General features: G+C 40.7%; 1 protein-coding gene across 2 annotated transcripts in view; it reads left to right on the top strand.

The window, feature by feature from the left end:
* Positions 1-24,015, top strand: part of grk3 (G protein-coupled receptor kinase 3) — a 194,948-nt gene that overhangs the window by 9,942 nt on the left and 160,991 nt on the right. For both annotated transcript variants that reach the window (XR_004415706.1, XM_033043388.1), the window contains exon 2: positions 1,397-1,473. Coding sequence is in view for 1 of the 2 variants with exons in the window: in XM_033043388.1 (XP_032899279.1) it covers positions 1,397-1,473 (77 nt within the window). In the remaining variant the exon portion in view is untranslated. The remainder of the gene's footprint in view (positions 1-1,396; positions 1,474-24,015) is intronic.

The following is a 24,015-nucleotide window of genomic DNA, read 5'->3' as shown; positions in this document are numbered from 1 at the left end:
AATTTTGGATGATGAATGAGTGAAGCGAATAATTCATTGATGTAATTAAGATGTCCTCAATGGGCTTCTTTTAGATACCAGTAAATCTAAAAAAAGCCCTTTGGGAGCCTGTTGTTAATGTTTTCAAGTTAGCTCTATTTGATCTTGTAATCAATACAGAAATCACAACTGAAGCACTTTAATCCTTGTATTTTAACTTCTAGTGCAATGCTCTATTCTTGTCCAATTTATGGTAGATTTGGTTAAATCAAATGATAATCTAAATAAAGTAGTGAGAATGAATTAATTGGCCATCAATAATTGGGAGGTTTAGTAGTTTGGGCCACTTAGAATAATTTTCTTCAGAAGAATATGATTATCCAGTGGATAATGAGACTGAGGTTCTCTGCTGTTGTAATTTCCTATAGTACACCATTTCCCATATTGTACCTTTACCTGCAGAAAAAGTTTAAGGTGTCCAAGTACACTGGTTAGCAATGGAGTGGGGTTGGTTTGGGAAGGGTCATTTGTGCTTTAGGATAAATGAAGATTGGAATAAGTTTCATTATGGGATCATGGGAGTAATTAAGGACACGGGTGCATGAATTTTCCAGTGGATATGGAAGGAGTGGCTCAAAACCAAAAAGGGTAAAATTTGGATCAGCATTATCAGACTGAGTTAAGAGCTTATGCTTTGGCTGGGAGATTGTAACGTTGGGTGACCAAAGTAGAAAAACTGAATTAGAAATTGAAAAACATTTTATTTTGAAAAAGGTATCATATACAAGGATACGACGATGTTGCCAGGATTTGAGGTCCTGAGCTATGGAAAGAGGTTGGGCAGGGTAGAACCTTTTCCTTGGAGTGCAGGAGGTTGAGGGGGTGATTGTATGGAGGTGTATAAAATCATGCGGGGAATAGATACAGTGAATACACAGAGTCTCACCCAGAGTAGGGGAATCAAGAACCAGAGGACATAAGTTTAAGGTGAGAGGGGAAAGATATAATGGGAACTGAGGAACAAATTTTTCATACAGAGGGTGGTGGGTATATGGAACAAGATGCCAGATGAGGTATTTGAGACAAGTATTACAACAACATTTAAAAGACATGTGGACAGTTACATGGTTATGAAAGGTTGGGATGGATATGGGCCAAATACGTGCAGGTCAGATAACAGATGGGGCATCTTGGTTGGCATGAGCAAGTTGAACGATGGATTTGTTTCCGTGCCGTATGACTCTATGGCCATGCTGATGCATTTAGTATAATACAGCATTTAACCTTCGTTTATAATTTATTAATCAGATATCATTAAGAAATTAATTAATTATGTCAGCCAGTGGTAAAATACATCTGATTTAGAATCAACATGATGCTCTTTAATTGAACAATATGTTTTATTCTTAATTTACAGTATACGCAGTGTTATGCAAAAATACTTGGAGGAAAGAGATGAATTGACCTTTGAGAAGATCTTCAACCAGAAAATTGGTGAGTGATAAAATTGCATGTTTCCATGATAATGATTATGTGATGCAGGGGATTGATTTTCTAAATTCTGTTTTTAATAATGCCATACAAACAACAGGCATGTTATCAAAGGAGTTTTGAAATCCAATCATTTGAATACTGGTTGAGCCTGATGTTCATGCATTTTTTCTTACTTGATCATTTTTCTCATCTTTTTCTTCACTTCTTTCTTGAAGTTGTTACTTTTGCAGGGTCCAGAATTGCACGTGTTTACGACTGCCCACTCCTTAATTCCTTATCCCAATCAAGATTCTTCATGTCTAACTTCATGCAAAATAATGAAAATGTTACAGTTGGACAGGGTATTGCACCAGACCCTGACTTGGACTGGAGTCATCAGACAATAAGCCAGGCATGAAAACCCTTGTTGGTTTCCACCCTTTTCACATGCCTGAGAATGTAAAATAAAATAGAAATTGAATTGGGCTGTCAAGTTTGATTCCTGAAAGAAATATCAGTTTTGACAAATTAGATTGAAGTTTTTTTGAAGTTATGAGTTGCAGGGTAATGGCAAATTATTTGATATGGCCTATTTGGACTTCCTGAAGGCCTTTGATAAAATATTATTCAATAATATTAAATTGTGAGATACTGACTTTGAGGATTGAATGAACATGGGAAGAATGTACAGCATTTTTTGTTTGGAGGATTGCTGCAAGGATTGGCATTGGACACATCTGTTCACAATGACCACAATGATTTTGATGGGGGAATCTTATGTAATATATCCAGGTTTGCTGATGATACAAAACTGGTTGTTGTAATGGGTTGAAAGGCTGCAAGGAATATGGACAGGTTAAGTGTGTTTGGTAAGGAAGTGGAAAAATAATGTAACATGGAAAAATATAGGTCATGAATTTGGTAGAAAAATATGACATGTTTTTGCGTCTTTTTGAAAATGTAGATGTTCGGAGCGACAACACTATCTTTGCATAAGAGTTAATCGCAAGCACTCAGCAAGGCTTACAGTATGTTATTGCATGAGGACAGGAACAGAGACATCTTGCTCCAATTATATCGAGCCCTGGTGAGATTGCCTTTGGAATATGGGTATAAGGGTTGGTGTCCCTAACTAAGGAGAGGTATAATGAGCGATAAAGGAATTGTAGTGAAGGTTCATCAGATTAAATCACGGGATAGCAGGGTTATTATATGAGGAGATGTTAAGCAAATTGCATATTTACTCTCTTTGGAAGAATGAGGAAGATTGAAATATTTTAAAATGGGGTTTCACAGAGTTGAAGTGAAGTAAATGATTCCCACGATAGACTGATTCCCATGGCTGGGGTGTGAAGAACAAGCATTCTTGGTGTCAAATGGCCAACTCCTAATTTTGAGACCGTGAAGCCTGGTTCTAAACTCTTTAACTGGGGAAAACATCCTTTTCATATTTACTTTGTTGAGCTCTCTTTGAATTTTATATTTGTCAATGAGGTCTTTTCTCAGTTGCCTCTGCCTAGCTTTCTCAATCTCTTGTCATATAATAGGCCCACTATCTCAGAAGACCGTCTGGTGAACCCTCACCGCACTTTCTACATGACAAGTACATCCTTATTTAAAAAAATAGACAAAAATTGTATATAATGCCCTGGGTCTTGTATAATTGTTGTGAGACATCCCTACTTTCTATATTCAAATCCTTTTGCAACTATGGCCAACATACTCTTTACCTTCCTAATTGCTTGCTCTATCTGCAATTTCCTAATCATTTATGTTAGGCAAGCAGCTCCCTATCATTTGTTTTCACTTTCCTTCCTTTGAGAAGTGGAATTATAGTTTGCTACCCTCCATTTAGATTAGATTAGATTAGATTAGATTCGATTTATTGTCATTCAGACCTTTCGGTCTGAACGAAATTTTGTTTCCCTGCAGTCATACATATAATTTAAAAAATGACAAAAACACACAATCAACACAAATTTAACATCCACCACAGTGAGTTCACCAAACACCTCCTCACTGTGGTGGAAGGCGAAAATCTTAAAGTCTCTGTCTCTTCCCTCTTTGTTCTCCCTCTGCGCCGAGGTGACGGTTCAAACTCCGCGGGTGGTCGCTGCCTCCGCAACAGCTCCAGGGCCGAGTCGGGTCTCCGCCGCTGCTGCCGCCGCCGCTACAGCTTCGGTGCCGAGCCGGGTCTCCGCTGCTGCTGCTGCCGCCGCCACAGCTTCGGTGCCGAGCCGGGTCTCCGCTGCTGCTGCTGCCGCCATCACAGCTTCGGGGCTATAACGTTAACATAACGTTTCCATTATCCATTTGCAGGAAACGTTTCAAAATCTGTAGAATTTTAATGATGATCAAAGCATTCACATCACTGCTTTCAAAATTCTGAGATGTAGATCATCAGATGCCTGGCCTTTATCCATTTTCTGGCTCATTGATTTCTTTAAATTCATTTTCACTGGGCCCTTGGATCGACGGTATTACTGGGAGGTTTTTTTTTTGCATCTTCTCCTGTATACCCATTTTTTAAATTCTCCATTCTGGACTTTCTTTTGTATATGTCAATTCTGGATAAAGAGGAAAGGATATGGGATGAAAAATTAAATTGAAATTATGTTTTTTTTTTAGACAAATTACTTATTTCACGTGTTAATAAAAGAGATTTGCCTTGTCCGTTTCCGAAGCAAACCCCTTAAGTGTCCTCCGGCTGTCAGTCTGTAGCCTCATTCTTAAAGCAAATGTATCGGTTTAATTACAGCCATGAGGTTACATGTAAGCCATTTTTACGTTTTCTTTTGAATTGAGTAGCTGCTACCCCTATGCCATAATTTCTGAAGATATTTGCATGTCTGTAACTAACTTTTCTGTCATAAAAATGCTTTAAAATTTATGGGAAATTGTAAATAACGTCAGAGTTCCTTAAATCAAATCTTCTGTAACCCAGAAAACCCTTGTCTGTGCCAACTGTACAATCTCTTTCTAATAAACCTCATTAACTGCTTTGGCTTCATTTTAACATTTCCTTGCTCTGTGTGTGGATATATTTTTAAAGAATTAAAAAATGCAATATTGTTCTTATTCCATTTGCTGTAAGAATCTGAGTTACCAAAGTTGAATCTGTTATTGTATTAGAATTTTGTTTTGATTTTCAAATAACAGTATTGTTCATTAGTCATGAAAGGATTTCATGACTAATGAACAGTGGTTCTACTGCTGTTAGAAAACTCGAGCAACTTTTGTGCATAGGGTTTATAAAAAAGCCTAATCTAAGCTAGATAAGAGGCCTAAGTTGTGTATCATCATAATAATGTACTGTATGTATTCAAAGTGTACTTGGGAGGAAAGAATAATACATGCAGTTTGAAAGACGATGAAAAATCTGTTTGAATTTTTTCCCCCAGTATATGCAGAGCAGATACAGATCTCCCATCTGAAGCCAGGTTGCAGCAAAACTAGTAGCAGAATTAAGATTTTGTTTAATAATTCTATCTTAAAATTATTTTTGGTTTCCTAATTTTATTTAAAAAACTGTGTATGTGCTTATAGAATCATACTTATACATATACATTCTGTCATTGAAGATTTCAGTATTGACTCTGCTGGTGATTTGTAGCAATGTGTTTCAGCGGTATAATTTAAAAAAAAAGTTTGTTTAGAAGGAATCCAAGCTATGTCTAGCGACAAATCAACCCCAACAAATAGTTGGTTTTCTACCACAGTTGCAGTTTTGTGTTGATGTAGCAATGGAAATGTGCCGTTCAATAAATTAATTTATGTCATGACTTTTAATCTTTTCAGAATTATGTGCATAAATAGTGAAAGGCTATGAACGTGGGGAGCTCTGCAGACAGAGAATGGGTTCCACAGAGACTGCCATATTGAACGTTATGGTGGCGAGGTTGTGGGGGGATTGCATAAGGTCTTAACTGCCTTACGCAAAATGTAATGTGGACCAATGATTTGCAGGCTAATGATCTTTGCACAAATTAAAACGATTTTACATTTACATGAAAAGGCTCAACAGTGTATGCATGACTATACGTGCAATTTTCATATGTGCAATAAAGTATTGCTTGGGATGGTGATGTAGATTGAATAGGGTCCTGCCCAGAGTGAAATACATATTACAGAGGGAATTGAATAAAATTGATGCAGTACGTTATGCTAATTATAGTCATCGATATTGGGATTTATGGCACATACAAGTTAAAAAAGCTTTTTTGAATATAATTTAAATGGCTGAAATCACTTCCTGTATTAGCAAATATTTTTGTAATTTTAATTCGGCACCTTTACCTGCAGGCCATTTTATCTAATGTCCATCTGCAGTTTGCAATACATAATATAAATCCCAATTTATTAATTTAAAGAATTAATGCATTTATTTTTACTTCAATGCTACATGCGAACTCTAAAGATATTGCAAAGGAGAATTAGCAGTTTTAAAATGCCTCTTTCCAATGCAAACCTGTACTTGTAGGGTTTGAATTCAATTGGCAGTGAATATGTGATTTTCTTCATCACCGTATACTGAAACAAATTCTTACCATGCGAACAACAATATAATAACAGAAACTGCTTACCATGTGAGTTTATTTACCCAATTATTTGGTACTTGGCACAAGAGATTTATTAGAAAGAAAGTACAAATAAGGATGAAATTTCAGTGGGATAACTTCGAATTTGGTTAATTGTGTAATATGGCTAATTTAATAAAACAAAAAAAGCTGAAGATACTGGGAATACCCAACAGGTCAGCTGCATCTGTAGGAAGAGAAACAGCAACAGTTTCAGGTTGAAGACCCTTTGGCAGAAAGGGTCTGACTTTTATTAATGACAGTGAAATATGTTCTTACAATTAGTGTATCATCTATAGCAATCCTCCCAATTAAGTCAATTGAGGGATATTTCCATTGAAAAGTACAAATGTATTCATAGCCTTTCACAACTTAAATCCTTCAGTCTGAAGAAGGGTCTCGACCCGAAATGTCACCCATTCCTTCTCTCTAGAGATGCTGCCTGTCCTGTTGAGTTACTATAGCATTTTGTGTCTACCTTCATCTCAAATCCTTCAGTTTTGGCCTGCAGCCATCTATTCATGTATCTCTCTCATACAAATGAACCAATGGGTGCTTATTGATAGGAGGAACACAAAAATGCTGGAGAAACTCATCAGGTGCAGCAGCATCTATGGAGCGAAGGAAATAGGCAACGTTTCGGGCCGAAACCCTTCTTCAGATTTATTAATACATTGGCCTGGACCATTGATTGTAAAAAAATATTATATACTGTAGTGCTTTCCCAGGTTCCAAGGTTCCTAGTGCTTTCCTGGGTTCACTATTAAAAATTGATTGCTTTAAGAACAAATAGCATTCAAAAAGTTTTAGTTACCATTCTTCAGGTTCATCCACATTCTGATGATTCTTGGACCAGAACATAAACCAAAGATTGAAATAGATTTTAGGGCCTTTTGCTGGCTATAAACCATAAAATGCCCAATATTGATACCATTGAATTGCTTGCTATAGGATGCACAAAGGCATTTCTGGATACATTCCTTTTTCAATTTAGCCTTTTTAAACCTGTCCACCCAATAGCTTCAGATTTTCAGCCTCCAGTTACCAATTTGATCTTTCAGTAACAGACCCTGATGGTCAAAGTGCAGTTCCTTTTTTATACATTTAACAATAACCTTGCATGGTGTTATGCATTATTTCTCTGCATGTAATGTATACCGTAAAGCATCTATCATGCATTTTATTCACAGGAACGGAAATGCCCAAGGAGCTCTTTGAACTGCTATGGCATATTCCATCCTAAAGTGCCAGACAGCAGATGCTGAAATTGCTTCTGCACAGTTTTTCAAACATTTGTTGACAAGAAAGTGAACACTGATTTAAAAGAGAACCTTATTAATTTTATGAAAAATATGAAATATTGATAGTTTAGTTTATTATTGTTGCATGTACCGAGATATAGTGAAAAGCTTTTAATTGCCGAAAGATTACATGATTATAATCAAGCCATCCAGTGTACATATAATGGATAAAATGTATAACGTTTAGTCATAAGATCACAAGTGATAGGAGTAGAATTAGACCATTTGGCCTATCAATCTATCTTTCCCTCCTAACCTCATTCTTCTGCCTTCTCCCCATAACTTGTGATACCCGTACCAATCAAGAATCTATCTATCTCTGCCTTAATATATCCACTGACTTGGCCTCCACAGCCTTCTGTGGCGTGGCAAATAATTCCACAGATTGTCAGATTATAGATAGTTCGAAGGTCTCCAATGAGATAGATGGAAGGTCAGGACCACTCTCTAGTTGGTGAGAGGATGGTCCTGTTGCCTGATAACAGCTGGGAAGAAACTGTCTCTGAATCTGGAGATATGTGTTTTCAAACTTCTGCACCTCTTGCCTTATGGGAGAGGGGAGAAGAAGTGACCGAGGTGAGACTGGTCCTTGATTATACTGGTGGCCTTGCCAAGGCTGCATGAAGTGTAGATGTCAATGAAAGGGAGGTTGGTTTGAATGATGGTCTGACCTACGGCCACAACTATGAAATTTAGTGCAATCTTGGATAGAGCTGTTCCCGACCCATGCTGTGATGCATCCCGTTAAAATGCGTTCTACAGCGCATCTGTAGACATTGGTGAGGGTTGTTGGTAACCTGCTAAACGTCCTAAGCCTTCTAAGGAAGTAGAGGCATTGGTATGCTTACTGGGCCATTGCTTTGATGTGGCTGGTCCAGGACAAATTGTTGTTGATATTTATTCCTAAGACTTGAGCTTTCAATCGTCTCTACTTTGGTGCCGTCAATGTATACCAGGGTGTGTGTGCTGCTTTGCTTCCTGAAGTTGATCACAATCTCCTTTGTATTGCTAACATTGAGGGAAAGGTTGTTGATTTGGTACCAGGTTATGAGATTCTCAAGATGGAACAATTTGAATTATCCTGACATTTTTGAACAGAAGGAATACAAAGCAGGCTCAAGAAACCCCTCCTCTCTTCCAACATGTGGCATACGATTGCTACAGGAGCAGTGTTCCACAAGCAATAATGAGAGTGCAGTTAATTTATATTTGCTGCTACCTTTGAAGCAGTAATGTAATGGTCTCTGCTCCAGAGGTTTAACAAACAACCAGATTGGTCTTCAGTTTACCAAATGATTCTTGCGGTTGAATTATATAATAAAAAATGATAAGTAGTTTCATCTCTGCCAAGGCACATTATGTTTACAAAGATGTTAGGTTATAGGCTCTGACGTTGTTGAAGATGGGTGTATATCAATGCATTGTTTCTTTAGGACAGCTGTTACTTGCTGCTCATAGTGCATTTGCCAGGAGTAGAGTGGGCATTTGATAAGTGAGGGAGATTATGTCTGTATTAAAGGTAGACACAAAATGCTGGAGTAACTCAGCGGGACAGGCAGCATCTAGAAAGAATACCAGCATTTTCGGTTCTTTCCTACACATTATGTCTGCATTAATCGTACAGAGTGGTTGTTGGTTAGAAGAGGAAATAAGGGGTTTATGTTGTGTGTACATTGTATCTCACTTGAAATAAGAAAGGAAGCTAGCCTGAAAGCGCTGAGGCCAGTTGTGTGGTGCATTAATTACTTACCACAAACTTCGACTCACCTTCACAATAGCAGCTATTTAAATTTGACAGTATTGGTGTCAGATTTTCATTGGGTAGATAGGAAGGAAAATCTGTACTGGATCATACTGGAAGGGACTGCAGAACATTTTGTACTTCGTGAGGTTCAGGTGTAAAATTCAACCCAAATCTAACTTGGCCACAGTCAATACAACCCCCTGCTGAGCCCAATTACTCATTTTTTCCATAGTCAGCCTGATCCAGAAACATTTGTAGAAAAGCAGGAAAAAATGTACATTCCTGTTGATTGAGGAAATAGGATATAAGCAGTATATCCTGATCTGGATAAAATGCTGAAGTGGGCTTGCACAGCACAACCTGATTCAAACCTGACTATTTTAATAGAATAAACACTCCTGATCCAGCCTGAATCTCTCAAGTATTGCTGGGTTTGTCAAGTTCAGATGGAATAGTCAGTCTCAAGGCTGCTACCAAGTAGCACAAAACCGGGGAACTTTTCAGAGAACATCCTGCTACAAAATAATCTTATTTAATGGGAATGTTGCATTTGATCATGATTCTGTTGGAATGAACCCAGTTGGAGTACTGCTGTCTCAATGTATTGTATATGGTAAATGGACGCATTGAGTTGTTAGTGAGTTTGAAAGACAAATTAATTTTCCTATAGTTTTTAAATTCATCCTTGATTATTGTACAAAATCCTCAAATTGTTGCTTTATTGTGAGATTATATCAGTTATTAATAAATAAGATTGTTATATATACAGCTATATATCCTGAGTTATCCAGTCAATCTAATGCCATTATTGTGTTCCAAATAATTATTTAGAATATGATAGGAGTAACCTTTTGATTTCTTGCTTTTTCGGTATATTTTCTCTTGTGTGTGGTGTTTTCCTCTTGTTGAATTCCTGAGCCAGTTCTTCCAATTGATTTTATTTAAGAAGGAACTGCAGATGCTGGAAAATCGAAGGTAGACCAATTGATTTTATTTCTCATGTTTAGCATAAGAAAGCTGAGAATAAATACAAGGTAGGCTCAAAATGCTGGAGCAACTCAGTGGGACAGGCAGCATCTCTGGAGAGAGGAATGGGTGATGTTTCGGGTCGAGACCCTTCTTCAGACTGATGTTCGGGGAGTGGGCGGGACAGATAGAATGTAGTCGGAGACAATAAGACTGGTGGGAGAACTGGAAAGGGGGAGGGGATGAAGAGTGAGGGAATGCAAGGGCTATTTGAAGTTAGAGAAGTCAATGTCCATACCGCTGGTGTGTAAGTGAGGTAGTGCAGCATAGGTGCACAAGGTTAATTCCCGGGATGGTGGGACTGTCATATGCTGAGATAATGGAGCGGCTGGGCTTGTATACTCTTGAATTTAGAAGGAGAGAGGGAATCTTATTGAAACATATAAGATTATTAAGGGGTTAGACACGCAAGAGGCAGGTAACATGTTCCTGATGTTGGGGGAGTCCAGAACCAGGTCCACAGTTTAAGAATAAGGGGTAAGTCATTTAGAACAGAGATGAGGAAACACTTTTTCACACAGAGTTGTGAGTCCTTGGAAATCATTGCCTCAGAGGGCGGTGGAGGCCGGTTCTCTGGATTCTTTCAAGTGAGAGCTAGATAGGGCTCTTGAAGATAACAGAGTCAGGGGATATGGGGAGAAGGCAGGAACGGGGTACTGATTTTTGGATGATCAGCCATGATCACATTGAATGGCGGTGCTGGCTTGAAGGGCTGAATGGCCTACTCCTGAACCTGTTTTCTATTGTCTATAAGCTACCGAGGCGAAATATGAGGTGCTGTTCCTCCAATTTGCGATGGGCTTCACTCTGACAATGGAGGAGGCCCAGGACAGAAAACATAGAAACATAGAAAATAGGTGCAGGAGTAGGCCATTCGGCCCTTCAAGCCTGCACCGCCATTCAATATGATCATGGCTGATCATCCAACTCAGTATCCTGTACCTGCCTTTTCTCCATACCCCCTGATCCCTTTAGCCACAAGGGGCACATCTAACTCCCTCTTAAATATAGCCAATGAACTGGCCTCCGCTACCTTCTGTGGCAGAGAATTCCAGAGATTCACCACTCTCTGTGTGAAAAATGTTTTCCTCATCTCGGTCCTAAAAGATTTCCCCCTTATCCTTAAACTGTTACCCCTTGTTCTGGACTTCCCCAACATCGGGAACAAAGGTCAGATTGGGAATGGGAGGGGGAGTTAAAGTGCTGAGCAACCGGGAGATTAGGTAGGTTAAGGCTGACTGAGCGGAGGTGTTCAGCGAAACGATCACCGAGCGTGCGCTTGGTCTCGCTGATGTACAGAAGTTGACACCTGGAACAGCAGATACAGTAGATGAGGTTGGAGGAGGTGCAAGTGAACCTCTGCCTCACCTGAAAAGACTGTTGGGATCCTTGGATGGAGTCGAGGGGGGAGGTAAAGGGACAGGTGTTGCATCTCCTGCGGTTGCAGGGGAAAGTACCTGGGGAGGGTGTGCTGTAGGTGGGAAGGGACGAGTTGACCAGGGAGTTGCGGCGGGAACGGTCTCTGCGGAAATCAGAAAGGGGTGGAGATGGGAAGATGTGGCCAGTAGTGGGATCCCGTTGGAGGTGGCGAAAGTGTGGGAGAATTATGTGCTATACCTCGTCTAGAATAAATATAATTTATTCAGCCTATCCTACTGGCTTAGTCAATAAAACATGATATATTTATTTATTGTTAAGTCCATCTTACCCACTTAACTTCCTGAAACCCTGCTAGAGCTTACCTATCATTCACCCCGACTCTCCTACTCTTAGCAGGTATAGACTTGATTTTATAATATTTTATGATCTGAATGGATGAAATGCAAAAAAAGCTTTTCACTGTACTTCGGTACACATAATTATAAACCTAAACCTAAGCACAATTACTATTTTGCCAGGTCCAGTTTTCACTTCAATCTGCAAATTAGTGTGAACTCTTTTTATATGAGGTAAATTGTAAATTAGCTATAGCTTAAGAGGAAATATTTGAGAAATTAAGAATGTATTAGACCAAGTAGGTGAACATTTTTTAATGTATTGCTTGTTTGCCTGTCAGTGTATCTATTCTACATTTGTAAACCCAGCATTAATAAAGGGAATACACTCACACAACCATCACTCTTGAGTCAATAATACTCTCAAATATTATTTCTGTGTTTTTTAATAATGCTGCTGAGGCAGAGTTTCGAGAGAAAAACCGTAAATGAGAATACAGGAAGTACTGGACCTTACAGGAAGTAGTGGGGGAAGGGAGGCATGTGGGAGGAAACAGGTCTGTTATTGCAGAGCTGTGGGCCTGACAATTAGCTTTTGGAACGTCGTCAGCAGTTTGCATTTTCTCCAGATTGGTGATAAAAGATGAGGCTATTCAGGCATTGAGCATGTCAAAGCATGCCTGTTCCTCACATGGTATTGCCTACCATTTGGCATAGTCTGTAAGCTGCTGTAAATCTTTATGAATGTCATATTCTTTGTTAGAACTGTGTGAACTTTGCAGCTCTTCTTTCTTATAGCATCCTAAGCTTGGATATTGTAGCAATCATTTGTGCAGCAAGTGACCTGATCAGCCTGTTTAAAACATTTTTCTGGCAAATGTGCTCTTGATGGACATAAACAACAATTAACTCCAAGAGATGGGGTTGGAGGAGGTCCTGAATGTGTCCACCAGGGCATGTAATGGACCTCTTTTGCTATCAAACAAGTCAACAACATGTGATGTTGTTTTCAAGAGGAGAGTATCACTCAAGTTTGCATGCCTGTGTCACACTCGACCTTCTGAAACTCCAAGAAAAATGGTAACATTTATCTTGAGGAAGTTGGTGAATCAGAGCTGCATTCTCTCACTGCTCCAACTTGCAGAAAACGATTAGTGTTACTGACACCTCAATTTAATTTGGGAGGTCACATTTCAGACTGAATCTACCCATCTTTCAACAGTAAGTTCATTCAGTTAATGCAGGCAGGAATGCATATCTTCCTGAAATATAGATGATAGAGAAGCATTCTTTTTTGGCTGAGATATCAAGAATTTTTTTTAAATGTAAATTACCCAATCCTATTTCTGTCTTGTTGATATTTGCAAGTTATATTTATATTGTCCTTTAAAAGTTAAAATGTTTTGAAACACTTCGCAGAAACGCAATCAAATACGGATGTTCAAGAAACAAAGCGGTGATGGATGGCCAAACAATTGGTCAGAAAGTTAGCTTTTAAGAAATATCTTAATGAAGAGAAATCTTGGTAAAAGGCATTAATCCTAGATTTCATTTCTGAGAATTCAAAGATTTCATCTTGAGTTTGCCATGAACTCCCTCAATACTACAATAGCAGCCAGTTATGTGACCAAGTATTTGCTATAAAGTTTGATGGTCAGATTCTTAATACTTAGTAAAGGCTGCAGAAGCCATAATCCCCTCAACTAGGTGTTACAATTGTCTCCAAGTTGCAGAGTGAGAGTAAGTCAGGAATATATATCTTTTGTTGGACGAGCAACTACTCTGTGCCTGTGCGGGTGCGAGTGTTTGTGTATGTGTGAACTAGAGGGTGGGGAGGACGACTGGGATGTACTAAGCAGTCGAATATTCTGCTAGTACATATTCCCAAAGCTTATTTGAGAATAATGGGCATGTGGGGTGTATGTAGCAGTTGTTTGCATAAATGGACCCCATCATGAAGATTTGCGCCTTTGGGAAAAGATGAGAAAATTGGAAAAATACTGAGATAACTATTTTTGAAGAATAATTGCTTGAAATTGATTTCACTACATTGATACCTTAATTATATTTATAACCTGATTCTCCCAAATATTTTTGTATTTATGCATGATTATTTTTGTAATTATTCATTCATTTACATTTATTCTGCTTGTTTTGAAATATGAAATGCTTCCAACGTGTTTACTCTATCTCGTTTTGTGGTTTCCGTCTGGAAAACTTACAATGTATGAGTATGACCAAGCATTTTCACATAGCCTTCTGCAAATCATGCTCCCAAGATAGCTGAAGAGCAATTGGCCTTCCTGTTTCTTTGTGTCAAAGTGACTGAGCTTGGGTCACCATTAGAACATTCAGGGCTGCCAACTCTCACGCTTTGAGCGTAAGAATCACGTATTTGGACAAATTCTCACGCTCTCACGCTGATCACAAATTTCTCATGCTCTGTCGTGAGAAATTCTGTGATCAACAAAAATTTCAAAACTCATATAAACTGCATGGGCCGCGGGTGTTGGAGAGTCGGGGCTGAGGGACGGATGGAAGCAGAAACAGCGGCGGGAAAAGATGTGAGGAGCCGGGACTGGCGAGTGTTGCGGGCTGGTGAGTGTTTGCCGGGCTGGCGAGTGTTTGCGGTACTGGCGAGTCGCTCGCTGCAGCTCCGGCCATGGAGCAGCCTCAGTGCAAGTGTCCCGGGCCGTTGGAGGCATCGGAAGCGGTGCGCCGCTGCCGTTAGAGTCTCTGTGCCAAAGGAACAGTGACTCTCAAAGGGAGGGGGGGGAGAGAGAGGGGAAGGAGACGGGGAGACAGGGGGGGGGGAGAGAGGGCGTGAGAGGAAAGAGAGGGAAAGAATGGGGAGAGGGAGGAGGGAGAGAGAGAGGGGGAGAGAGGTAGAAGAGAGAGAGAGGAAAGAGGGGGAGGTGGGAGAGAGAGAGGAGAGAGGGGGGTGCGTGAGGTGGGAGAGGGGGAGAGAGAGAGAGGGGGTGAGGGGGAGGGAGAGAGAGGGGGGAGAGAGAGGGTAGGAGGGAAGGGGAGAAGGGGGGGAAGAGAGAGGGGGAAGAGAGAGGGGTAGTAAAAGAGAGAGGGGGAAGAGAGAGAGAGGGGGGCAAAGAGAGAGGAGAAAGAGAGAGGGGAGAGAGGATGGAGAGAGCAAGGGGGAGAGTGAGGTGGGAGGGAGAAATGGGGGAGAGATGGGGGGGAAGGGGGGGGAGAGAAGGGTTGGAGAGAGGAGTGAGAGAGAGGGGGAGAGGGAGGGAGAGAGGGGAGAGAGTGTGGAGAGAGAGAGAGCGAGGGGGAGAGAGAGAGGGGGGGAGATAGAGAGGGGAGAGAGAGAGAGGAGAGAGGGGGAGAGCGAGGGGGAGAGAGAAGAAAGAGGGGGAGAGAGAGAGGGAGGGAGAGAAGGGGAGAGAGAGTTAGGGGAAAGAGAAGGGGAGAGTTAGGGGAAAGAAAGAGGGAGAGAGGGGAGGGGAGGGGGAGCGAGAGAGGATAGAGGGGGCGAAAGAGAGGGGGAAGAGTGAGGTGGGGGGGAGAGGGGGAAGAGAGAGGGGGGAGAGAGGAGAGGGAGAGAGGGAAAGAGGGGAGAGAGGGAAGAGGAGAGAGAGGGGGAGACAGGGGAGAGAGAGGGGTGAGAGGAGAGAGAGGGGGAGAGAGAGAAAGGTGGAGAGTGAGGTGGGAAGGAGAGAGGGGAGAGGGGGAGAGAGAGGAGAGAGAGAGAAGGGGACGGAGAGAGGAGAGAGGGGGAGAGAGAGAGGGGGGAGCGAGGGGGATAGAGAGGCAGAGCTGCCAACTCTCATGCATTGAGCGTGAGAATCACGCATTTCGCCAAAATCTCATGCTGATCACAAATTTCTCACGCTCTGTTGTGAGAAATTCTGTGATCAACGAAAATTTCAAAACTCATATCGACTGCATGGGCCACGGGTGTTGAAAGCAGAAGCAGCGGCGGGGACAGATGCGGACGGGAAGCGGGGCTGGCGAGTCGCTCACTGCAGCTCCGGCCATGGAACAGCCTCAGTGCAAGAGTCCCGGGCTGTCGGAGGCGTCGGAAGCGTTGCGCCGCTGCCGTGAGAGTCTCTGTGCCGAATTCGCCCAGGTGACCGGCATGGATCAGGTTGCGGCTCGGTGCATCCTGGAGGACAACCAGTGGCTGCTGGAAGGAAGTACCATGCACTGGGTAGAAACGGTGGAAGATAGTGGACTTCAAATGGGAGTGGTTGGAGAAAGCATCCTGCTTGCCTGCTAGATTTTCACTTACTGTAATTGCAGGAAAAGTTTTCCTGATGTTGGGGGAGTTCAGAACCAGGGGTCATAGTTTAAGAATAAAGGGTAGGCCTGTTAGAACTGAGATGAGGACAAACTTTCTTCATGCAGAGAGTTGAGAATCTGTAGAATTCTCTGCCACGGAAGGCAGTGCAGGCCAATTCACTGGATGTTTTCAAGAGAGAGTTACATTTAGTTCTTGGGGTTAACGAAATCAAGGGATATGAAGAAAAAACAGTAAAGAGGCACTGATTGTAGATGAACAGCCATGATCATATTGAATGGCAGTGCTGGCTCGAAGGGCCGAATGGCCTATTCCTGCACCTATGTTTCTATGCTTGAGTATATGGCAATAAAACACGATCACTTGATTTTGAAGTATTCGTGCATGGTGGAGGTATAATGTAGTCATAGAGTGATACAGTGTGAAAACAGGCCCTTCGGCGCAACTTGCCCACACCCGCCAACATGTCCCAGCTACGCTACCTGCTTTTGGTCCATACCTCCAAACCTGTCCTATCCATGTATCAGTCTAACTGTTTCTTAAATGTTGGGATGGTCCCTGCCTCAACTACCTCCTCTGGCAGCTTGTTCCATACACCCACCACCCTTTGTGTGGAAAAAGTTACCCCTTAAAAAGTTACCTCTTAAAAATACTTCATACAAAAACATTGAAATCATACCTCTACAATACACTAAAACATGATTTTAATGCATCAAATTTCAAAAGTCCCTACCCTGGGAGGGGGGACACCCCCCTTCCACGCCTTCTCCCCATTCGGTTGCTCCACTCCCTCACTGGGTACCCCCAAGGCCAGTGATCAGTGATCGCTCAGCCTCCCCGCTTTCAAAAACGCTCCGCGGCCCCTGGTTCAGACGGAGAACACTGCCAGATGTGAGCGGGGAACTGAGGCCAGTTGTCCGTGATGTCTGGATCCCAATGCTCAGCGCTTCATGTTTCGGAGTTGGCTAATGTTATTGATTTGTAATTAGCTTGATTTGTAATTAGTTGACAAAACCTTAATTTATTAATCCAGAATATCCAGGGGGATGGGTTAAATGTAATATTAAAATTACATGCAAGGTGTCAGGCTGTCTGTCACAACATACAGCCCCGATAACACATTATTTCCTTCAGTTAAATATTGGGAAGGTAGCACTATTGTCATTTGCCACTCAACTATTATGTTTGTTTACCTCACTGACTATTTATAACCCCCCCCCCCCCAATTCCCTTTGACAGGTTGTAGAAATGTCCCCAATCTCGTTGTTTTATTAATGGAACATGTAAATGGACATCCACTAGAAGTGTAATCAGATGGAAATGGATTCAGATGCGACATTTAAGAGCTTGTTCAAAGAAGGGGCACATTTTAAAGGAGTGACAAAGATACTTGCAGGGGATTATTATTTGTCTTTAATTTAAGCTTGAACCAGAACATCTGAAGATTAAAAATTTTATATAGTAATTGTGCAATTACTGACCCCAACCAACCACGTATGAATATCATCCATTCCGGAAGTTTTACTTTTATGATGCCATTTAAACTTCACTTGGATTTCAATCACTTCAATGTAAAAGTAATTGGGAATGGGGAGCATTGGAACAAAAATTTGCCCTCGGTACATATTAACTGTATTATAATAATGTATGCATGTTGGTCGGTGCAATCAAAACAAAGATCTTTTTATCATTGTTGTGTTATGAATACCACAGAAAATATTATGTACTCTCAAGATCCCATTTAATAGAATAATATTGCTTAAATATATTGTTATTGGACTTTGCATTTCGGAAAAGTCCCAGCTGAGAGGAAGACAGTAAAATACTGAAAATATTGGGGAGGAAAATGACTTCAGGACAGTTTGTTAGGAAAATGAAAGAAATGGTAACATAATACATATACAGCTGAGTGAGTAATTTTATGGATGCGAAATTGATGACTTCTTTGACAAAGTAACTAGCATGTTAGATAACAAGGAAGCCAATGGATGTAACAAATTATGTTATACATAATTTGGTCTGTGAAGTGCCCCATAAAAGATTACTGCATTAGATAAGCACCTGTGGACTTGAATGTAATAGGTTAAGTCCAGGGGGTCAGATATGGGGCTTTATATATTGTCAGTACAGAGGGGAGTAAGGCCAAGTGTGCTTCTAGGGTCAAGGTCTGGAATAGTACTTGGTGTGCAATCAAAGCTGGGACCAGGGGAGTGTTCAGCACTGGGAACCTAAGCAGGTAAGCAGCTATGATCAGGGTAGAATAGAGGGCCAGGTGTAAGGCTGGACTCAGGGTCAGGAATGAGAGAAGGTATGCAACTGGAGACAGGGTCAGGAGTAGTACCAGGTGTGTAGTGAGGCCCAGGTTGGTCAACATGGGCCAAGTGTTTGATTATAATCTGATTTCCATACATGAATATACCAAGATCATTCATGTGCTGCACGTGTTGATCAGAGCCTGGGCTCTACTGTGGAATGTAATTAGGAATGTAATTTAGTCTAACCTCATTCATAGCTAATCCAATTTAAAGCATATATATTGCATTCAAGTGTAAGTTAAAAGACTCGCTACAGTGTGCACCATATTGCACAATTTCAAGCTGAAAAATGCAAAAGCTCCATACCAAATGTTGGCAGCCCTGCAACATAGTTAAGATGAGTTAATATTGTGGAGTATCAATGATACTTCCTGCAATATGTGGGCTATGTGCACTAGAAATTTAGATTTTTACCTGTTTGGTACATCCTCAACCATTTAGTATGTTTTGTATGATATTGAAAAATATTGAATAGTAGTCTAATTTTTTTTAAATCCCTGCTTGGGCATTATCCCATTCTGTAAAATGCACTTTGTAGAATCAGTTCCCATTCCAATGCAGTAAGAGTGTGATGTTTATGCTAATGAGAATTCTACTTTAACAGGTGCTTGACTTGTTTTTTAAGAGCAGTGGCTTGGTCAGTACAGGGAACGAAAGAGCGGAAAATGCATCATCAAGTCAATGCTCTCTGATTGAATATAGCAGATGTATTGCACTATAGTACTTTTAAGGCAAAGAGGAAGGAAGGCTTTCCGAACAGTTCCTATTTTAGTTGTAAGTTCAGTCTCTCCCACTCAGTTTGTTGAGCAAGCAGCTGCATCAATAATACACCACCCATACGGACTCTTGGCTGGCCTAGTTTTTCCATTGTTTAGCAGGGACTGCATACATCTCCATATTTTATAGCAAATATGCTGTACTGCAGCATACAATATACATGGTTTCACATGTTACCTTTTGTTTCATTTTTTTCATTTCAATTGTCCCCATTTTCAACCCAAATCTCATTGATCTAGCATGGTAGTGGAGATTTCCCCCTAAAATTGGAGATTGGGCTATTTAAAACTGGGATTGATGCACTTTTTAAAGGCAGGAACATTACGTTTTTAAAGCCAGACTAGTCAGGACCTAATGGAATGGCTATACTGGCTCATGTTCAGAGTGTTTATGATTTATAACTGTTTCCATGTTTCCAAATTGTGGATAATCTGAACATGAGACCATTCTCTCATTCATGGAGATGAACGCCCTGCCAAGTACAGTCCTTGATATTATATAAGAAAATACACTGATTGCTGGAGTAACTCAGCGGGTCGGGCAACATCTCAGTGGAACATGGATAGGTGACGTCTAGGCAGAGGAGAGTGTTAGTAGAGGGACATAGATTGTGTTCAAGTATTATATTTTACATAATATACCCATTACCTATTATACCTGTGAATCCAGATAGTGAATGTCATCTGACTATTTAAGGAATGGTGTTTTTTGGAGGAGATGAAGTGTAATTGAGAAGAAAATTAGGGTCAGTGCCATGATATACCTTGCGTGACTCCAGTCCACAAGGATTGAGTCTGTGTTGGATCTGTTGGTGAGGATCTTGGTATACTTGCCATTGTGGAACAAATAGTAATTTTTTGAGGGTTGCCAAATTTGTAAAGGATTATTCGATTGATGCTACTTCCCACAATGTTCTTGGAAAGTCATATGGTGAAGGTCATAACCATTGTGCTTCTTATCTAAAGTGGACAGGGTACATGTATTAAAGGGTAAGACTGTAAATCAGCAATGCCAGATAATTAAGGAAATATTCTATAAAATGCAAAAAAAGTTTATTCTGTTGAGAAGGAAAGTCTCTGGAAGAATTTCCTGGAAGAATCTCTGGAAGAATGCCTTGGCTGCAGCTAATTAAGGAAGTGAAGGATGTTATCAAGTTGATTGATAAGTCATGCAATGTTCCAAAGATTCATGGTAGGCCAGAGGATTGGGAAACTTTTTGTATAACAAGGAAGAGAGCGGCTAAAATAAATATGGATTATGGGAATTAATGACAAAAATAAAGAAAACATTATACATATCCCAATAATAATAGATCAAGGGAGAAACTTAAAACTATCTCTATCACTAAAAAAACATACTGATGGAGTTAAAGACCGACACATCCACTTGTTGACTTAATGGCATCCATTTTACAGTCATAAAGTGGCTGAAGAGATAATGGAGGTGGTTGTTGTAAATTACCAAAATTCCATGGACTTAGGTAAGTTCCCGGAGTATTGAAAAGCTATGAAAATTATACAACTATTCATGAAAGAATGAACCAGAAAGTGGACATTCTATTGCAGTTAGCCAAATATCTGCCATTGGGAAAATGCTCAATCCATAAAGGAAATAAAACAGCATATTTAGAAAATCATGTCAGTCAAGCAGAGTCAGTGTGGTTTTATGTTAAGAAAGTTGTGTTTGACAAAATTTGCTTGAGTTCCTTGAGGCTGTAACAATCATATGGGATAAAGGGAACCAGCAGATATTCAGAATTTAGTTTTTTAAAAAGCATTTGATAAAGTACCAAAAATAAGGTTACTGCACAATATAGTAAAGATGATCTTAATGAAACATATTCTCCCACTTCTGTCGGGAATTAGATAGTGAGAGTGATGATTCTTAAGTGATGGTATCTCGGTCTAGAAAAAGATAATTTCAGAATAGACAGATCATCTTTTGAGATGGAGCAGGACATAATTGTAGGCATGGACAAGGTGGGCCAAACGGCCTATTTTTGTGCTGTGTGACTTGATGAACTCTACGACTCTGTCATGAACTTGCCTGATTCCTATTTCCCGAAATAAAGATTCTACTTCATGCTCTGTCACAGTAATTGACTCTCCCTTCCTGGACGAACAAAAACACTTCAAGGATGCCTTGCAAGCCTCATTGAAAATACGTTAATATTCTTACTAACTCATTGGAATCCCTAATTAAAGTGCAAGGATAATGATGCCTTTGTGTAATTATATAAGGTCCTGGTAAGAATGTACCTGGAGACGTCTGTCAAGGATCACAGTTTCAAAATAAAGATTTGGCCATTCAACACAGATATGATTCAAAATTTCTTAACCCTATAGGGAAATGACTCTTTGGAAGTCTCCATTCAAGAGGGCTGGGGCAGAATGATTTTAAGTTAACAATCAGGCCAGGTATGAGCCAGACCCACAATCATATCCTAAGTAATAGAAATATTTAATACAATACATTTCACTAAGGAAACAACGGTGATTAAAAAAAGAATTACATCCTACGAATATTCCTTTAAATCATGCAGTATTTATTACTTTCAGTTTATCAAAGCTAATTTGTGCCTTATACCATTGTAGTTTTTACTTTGTTTAGGTATAAGAATTTAGGATTGAAATAACTCCCTTTCTGTTTATAATATTATTAGACTAAGTGGGACCCGTTGGGTCCCATGTTCACACGGGAGAGCTGGTCCCCCATCGCAATATTCCACCTCTCCACTAATTCCAATATTGGTGGCTGGGGGGTGGGGGGACTTTCTGGAGCACTAGTGGACTGGCAGCTCAGTCACTCAGGCCTGGTAGGCTGGCAGCTCAGTCACTCAGGCCTGGTGGGCTGGCAGCTCAGTCACTCAGACCTGGCGGGCTGGCAGCTCAGTCACTCAGGCCTGGTGGGCTAACAGCTCAGTCACTCAGGCCTGGTGGGCTGGCAGCTCAGAAACTGCCAGAAATTCTGCCCAAAAAGGTGAGAGACTCTGTGTGAGAGAGAAGGGGGGGAGGGTGGAGAATCAATTTTAGACATTTTTCATCTTTTTCTGCATATCACAGCAATGAAGGAGGAAAGTCTATCCTGACCTGGATCTCACAGGGAGCCAATGAAGGGAGGGAGAAAAATACTGGGGTGAGGTTTAATACTTGCAGGGGGAATACTTACTGATGGGCTGAAGGGACTCCTCTTGGGCTACTACAGGCCTGATTGGCCGAAGGGACTTAAAAAGAGAAAAAAAATAATCTGAGTGAAATCTCAGTGAAAGGCACTTTTTCTGGACTTTTCCTGGCCTGGCACGGGGCTTTTGGGCCAAAATGCTCCTCCTGGGCTAATACGGGCATTTTGGGCAAAAGGGACTGGTTTCTCGGCTAATAGGCGCCTTGTGGTTTCAGGCAGGCCAAACAACTCATTTCATTTCCATTTCCATTGCCATTGCAGTTTCAAGCACAGGGCAGGCCAAGCCAAACAGCTCATTGCATTTTCACTTCACTTTCATTGCCATTGCAGTTTCAAGCACAGGACAGGCCAAGCCAAACAGCTCATTGCATTTTCACTTCACTTCCATTGCCATTGCAGTTTCAAGCACAGGGCAGGCGAAGCCAGACAGCTCATTGCATTTTCACTTCATTTCCATTGCCATTGCAGTTTCAAGCACAGGGCAGGCCAAGCCAAACAGCTCATTGCATTTTCACTTCATTTCCATTGCCATTGCAGTTTCAAGCACAGGGCAGGCCAAACAACTAGTTTCATTTTCATTAAGGGCTAACAAATCATTTATTGCAAGTACATTGCAGACTCACAGTTCAGTTGATTCACAGTCTAGAATGAGAGTCATGACCTTTCCCTCGTGATCTTGCAGAGTGACTGAGTCATGTTCAGGCATCCGGGGTTTTATAGTCCTGCCTCCCCCACACACCCCCACCCCCCCGGAAGGGGTGTTACCTTCATCGCGGTGATTGACAGGCGAGAGGATCACAAAGTTTTTTAAACACTCATAACTTTTTTATTTTTCATCGATGGGAACAATCCTTGAGGCCTGCTTAGTGGAGAAGGACTGTGAGTAAGATGGCCAAAAATCATAGCGATATATGGTAGCATTTTTTCTAAAATCAATATTCAGCGCAGCCAGGAAGTGGTCAAGATGAAACTTTTAATTATATAGATGATCAATTTTCCCAAAAGGCCATTTACTTACATCATTAGTAATCTTTTGATATTGAACAACAGCAGACTGTAAAAAAATGTTTATTCCTTAGTTGTTCGCCATACTGATCTAGAAAACTGTTTTGTATACATTTCTCCTCCATACTATTATTGCTAATTTGGTTTGCCCAGTCTGCTAAATTCCCCTCTGATTTCTGGATTATTTTTATTGAAAATGTTCCTGATTTATATTATGTTCTACATTATCACTACCGTCTTGAGGCCCATGGAAAACCTTCATCAATATTTTCTGCCCCCTGCTGTTTCTCAGCTGCATGCAAATTAATTCAACCTCAACTTTGTTACCTTACATCCTTTCTTTCTTCTGTCTTTATCCCTTCCTTTATTATTCTTTATTATCACTGCTAGAATATCAAAAACCACCATTATCTTGAGAAACTAAAATCCCTGTTTAAGGTAAACAAGATGAGATTTGAATCTTTGGAGATTATCTCCATAAGGGTTGAACAGTAAACATTGCAGCCAGAAGACAGTCAATTTATATCAATTAGTGGGCACCACCCTGAACCTGGGAACTTTTGCATTTGATTTCCCCAGGAGGAATATGGTCTGGACAAGCATAAAACATTTAGTTCTGAGTACTACATGTACGTAATTGGTTTTGGGTAAACAAAAGAAATGGA

The sequence above is a fragment of the Amblyraja radiata genome, chromosome 25 (assembly GCF_010909765.2).
Source record: "Amblyraja radiata isolate CabotCenter1 chromosome 25, sAmbRad1.1.pri, whole genome shotgun sequence".
In the NCBI taxonomy this organism is placed as follows: Eukaryota; Metazoa; Chordata; class Chondrichthyes; order Rajiformes; family Rajidae; genus Amblyraja; species Amblyraja radiata.
Note: the sequence above shows the minus strand (reverse complement) of the source record. Positions and strands in the feature narration are given on the sequence as shown.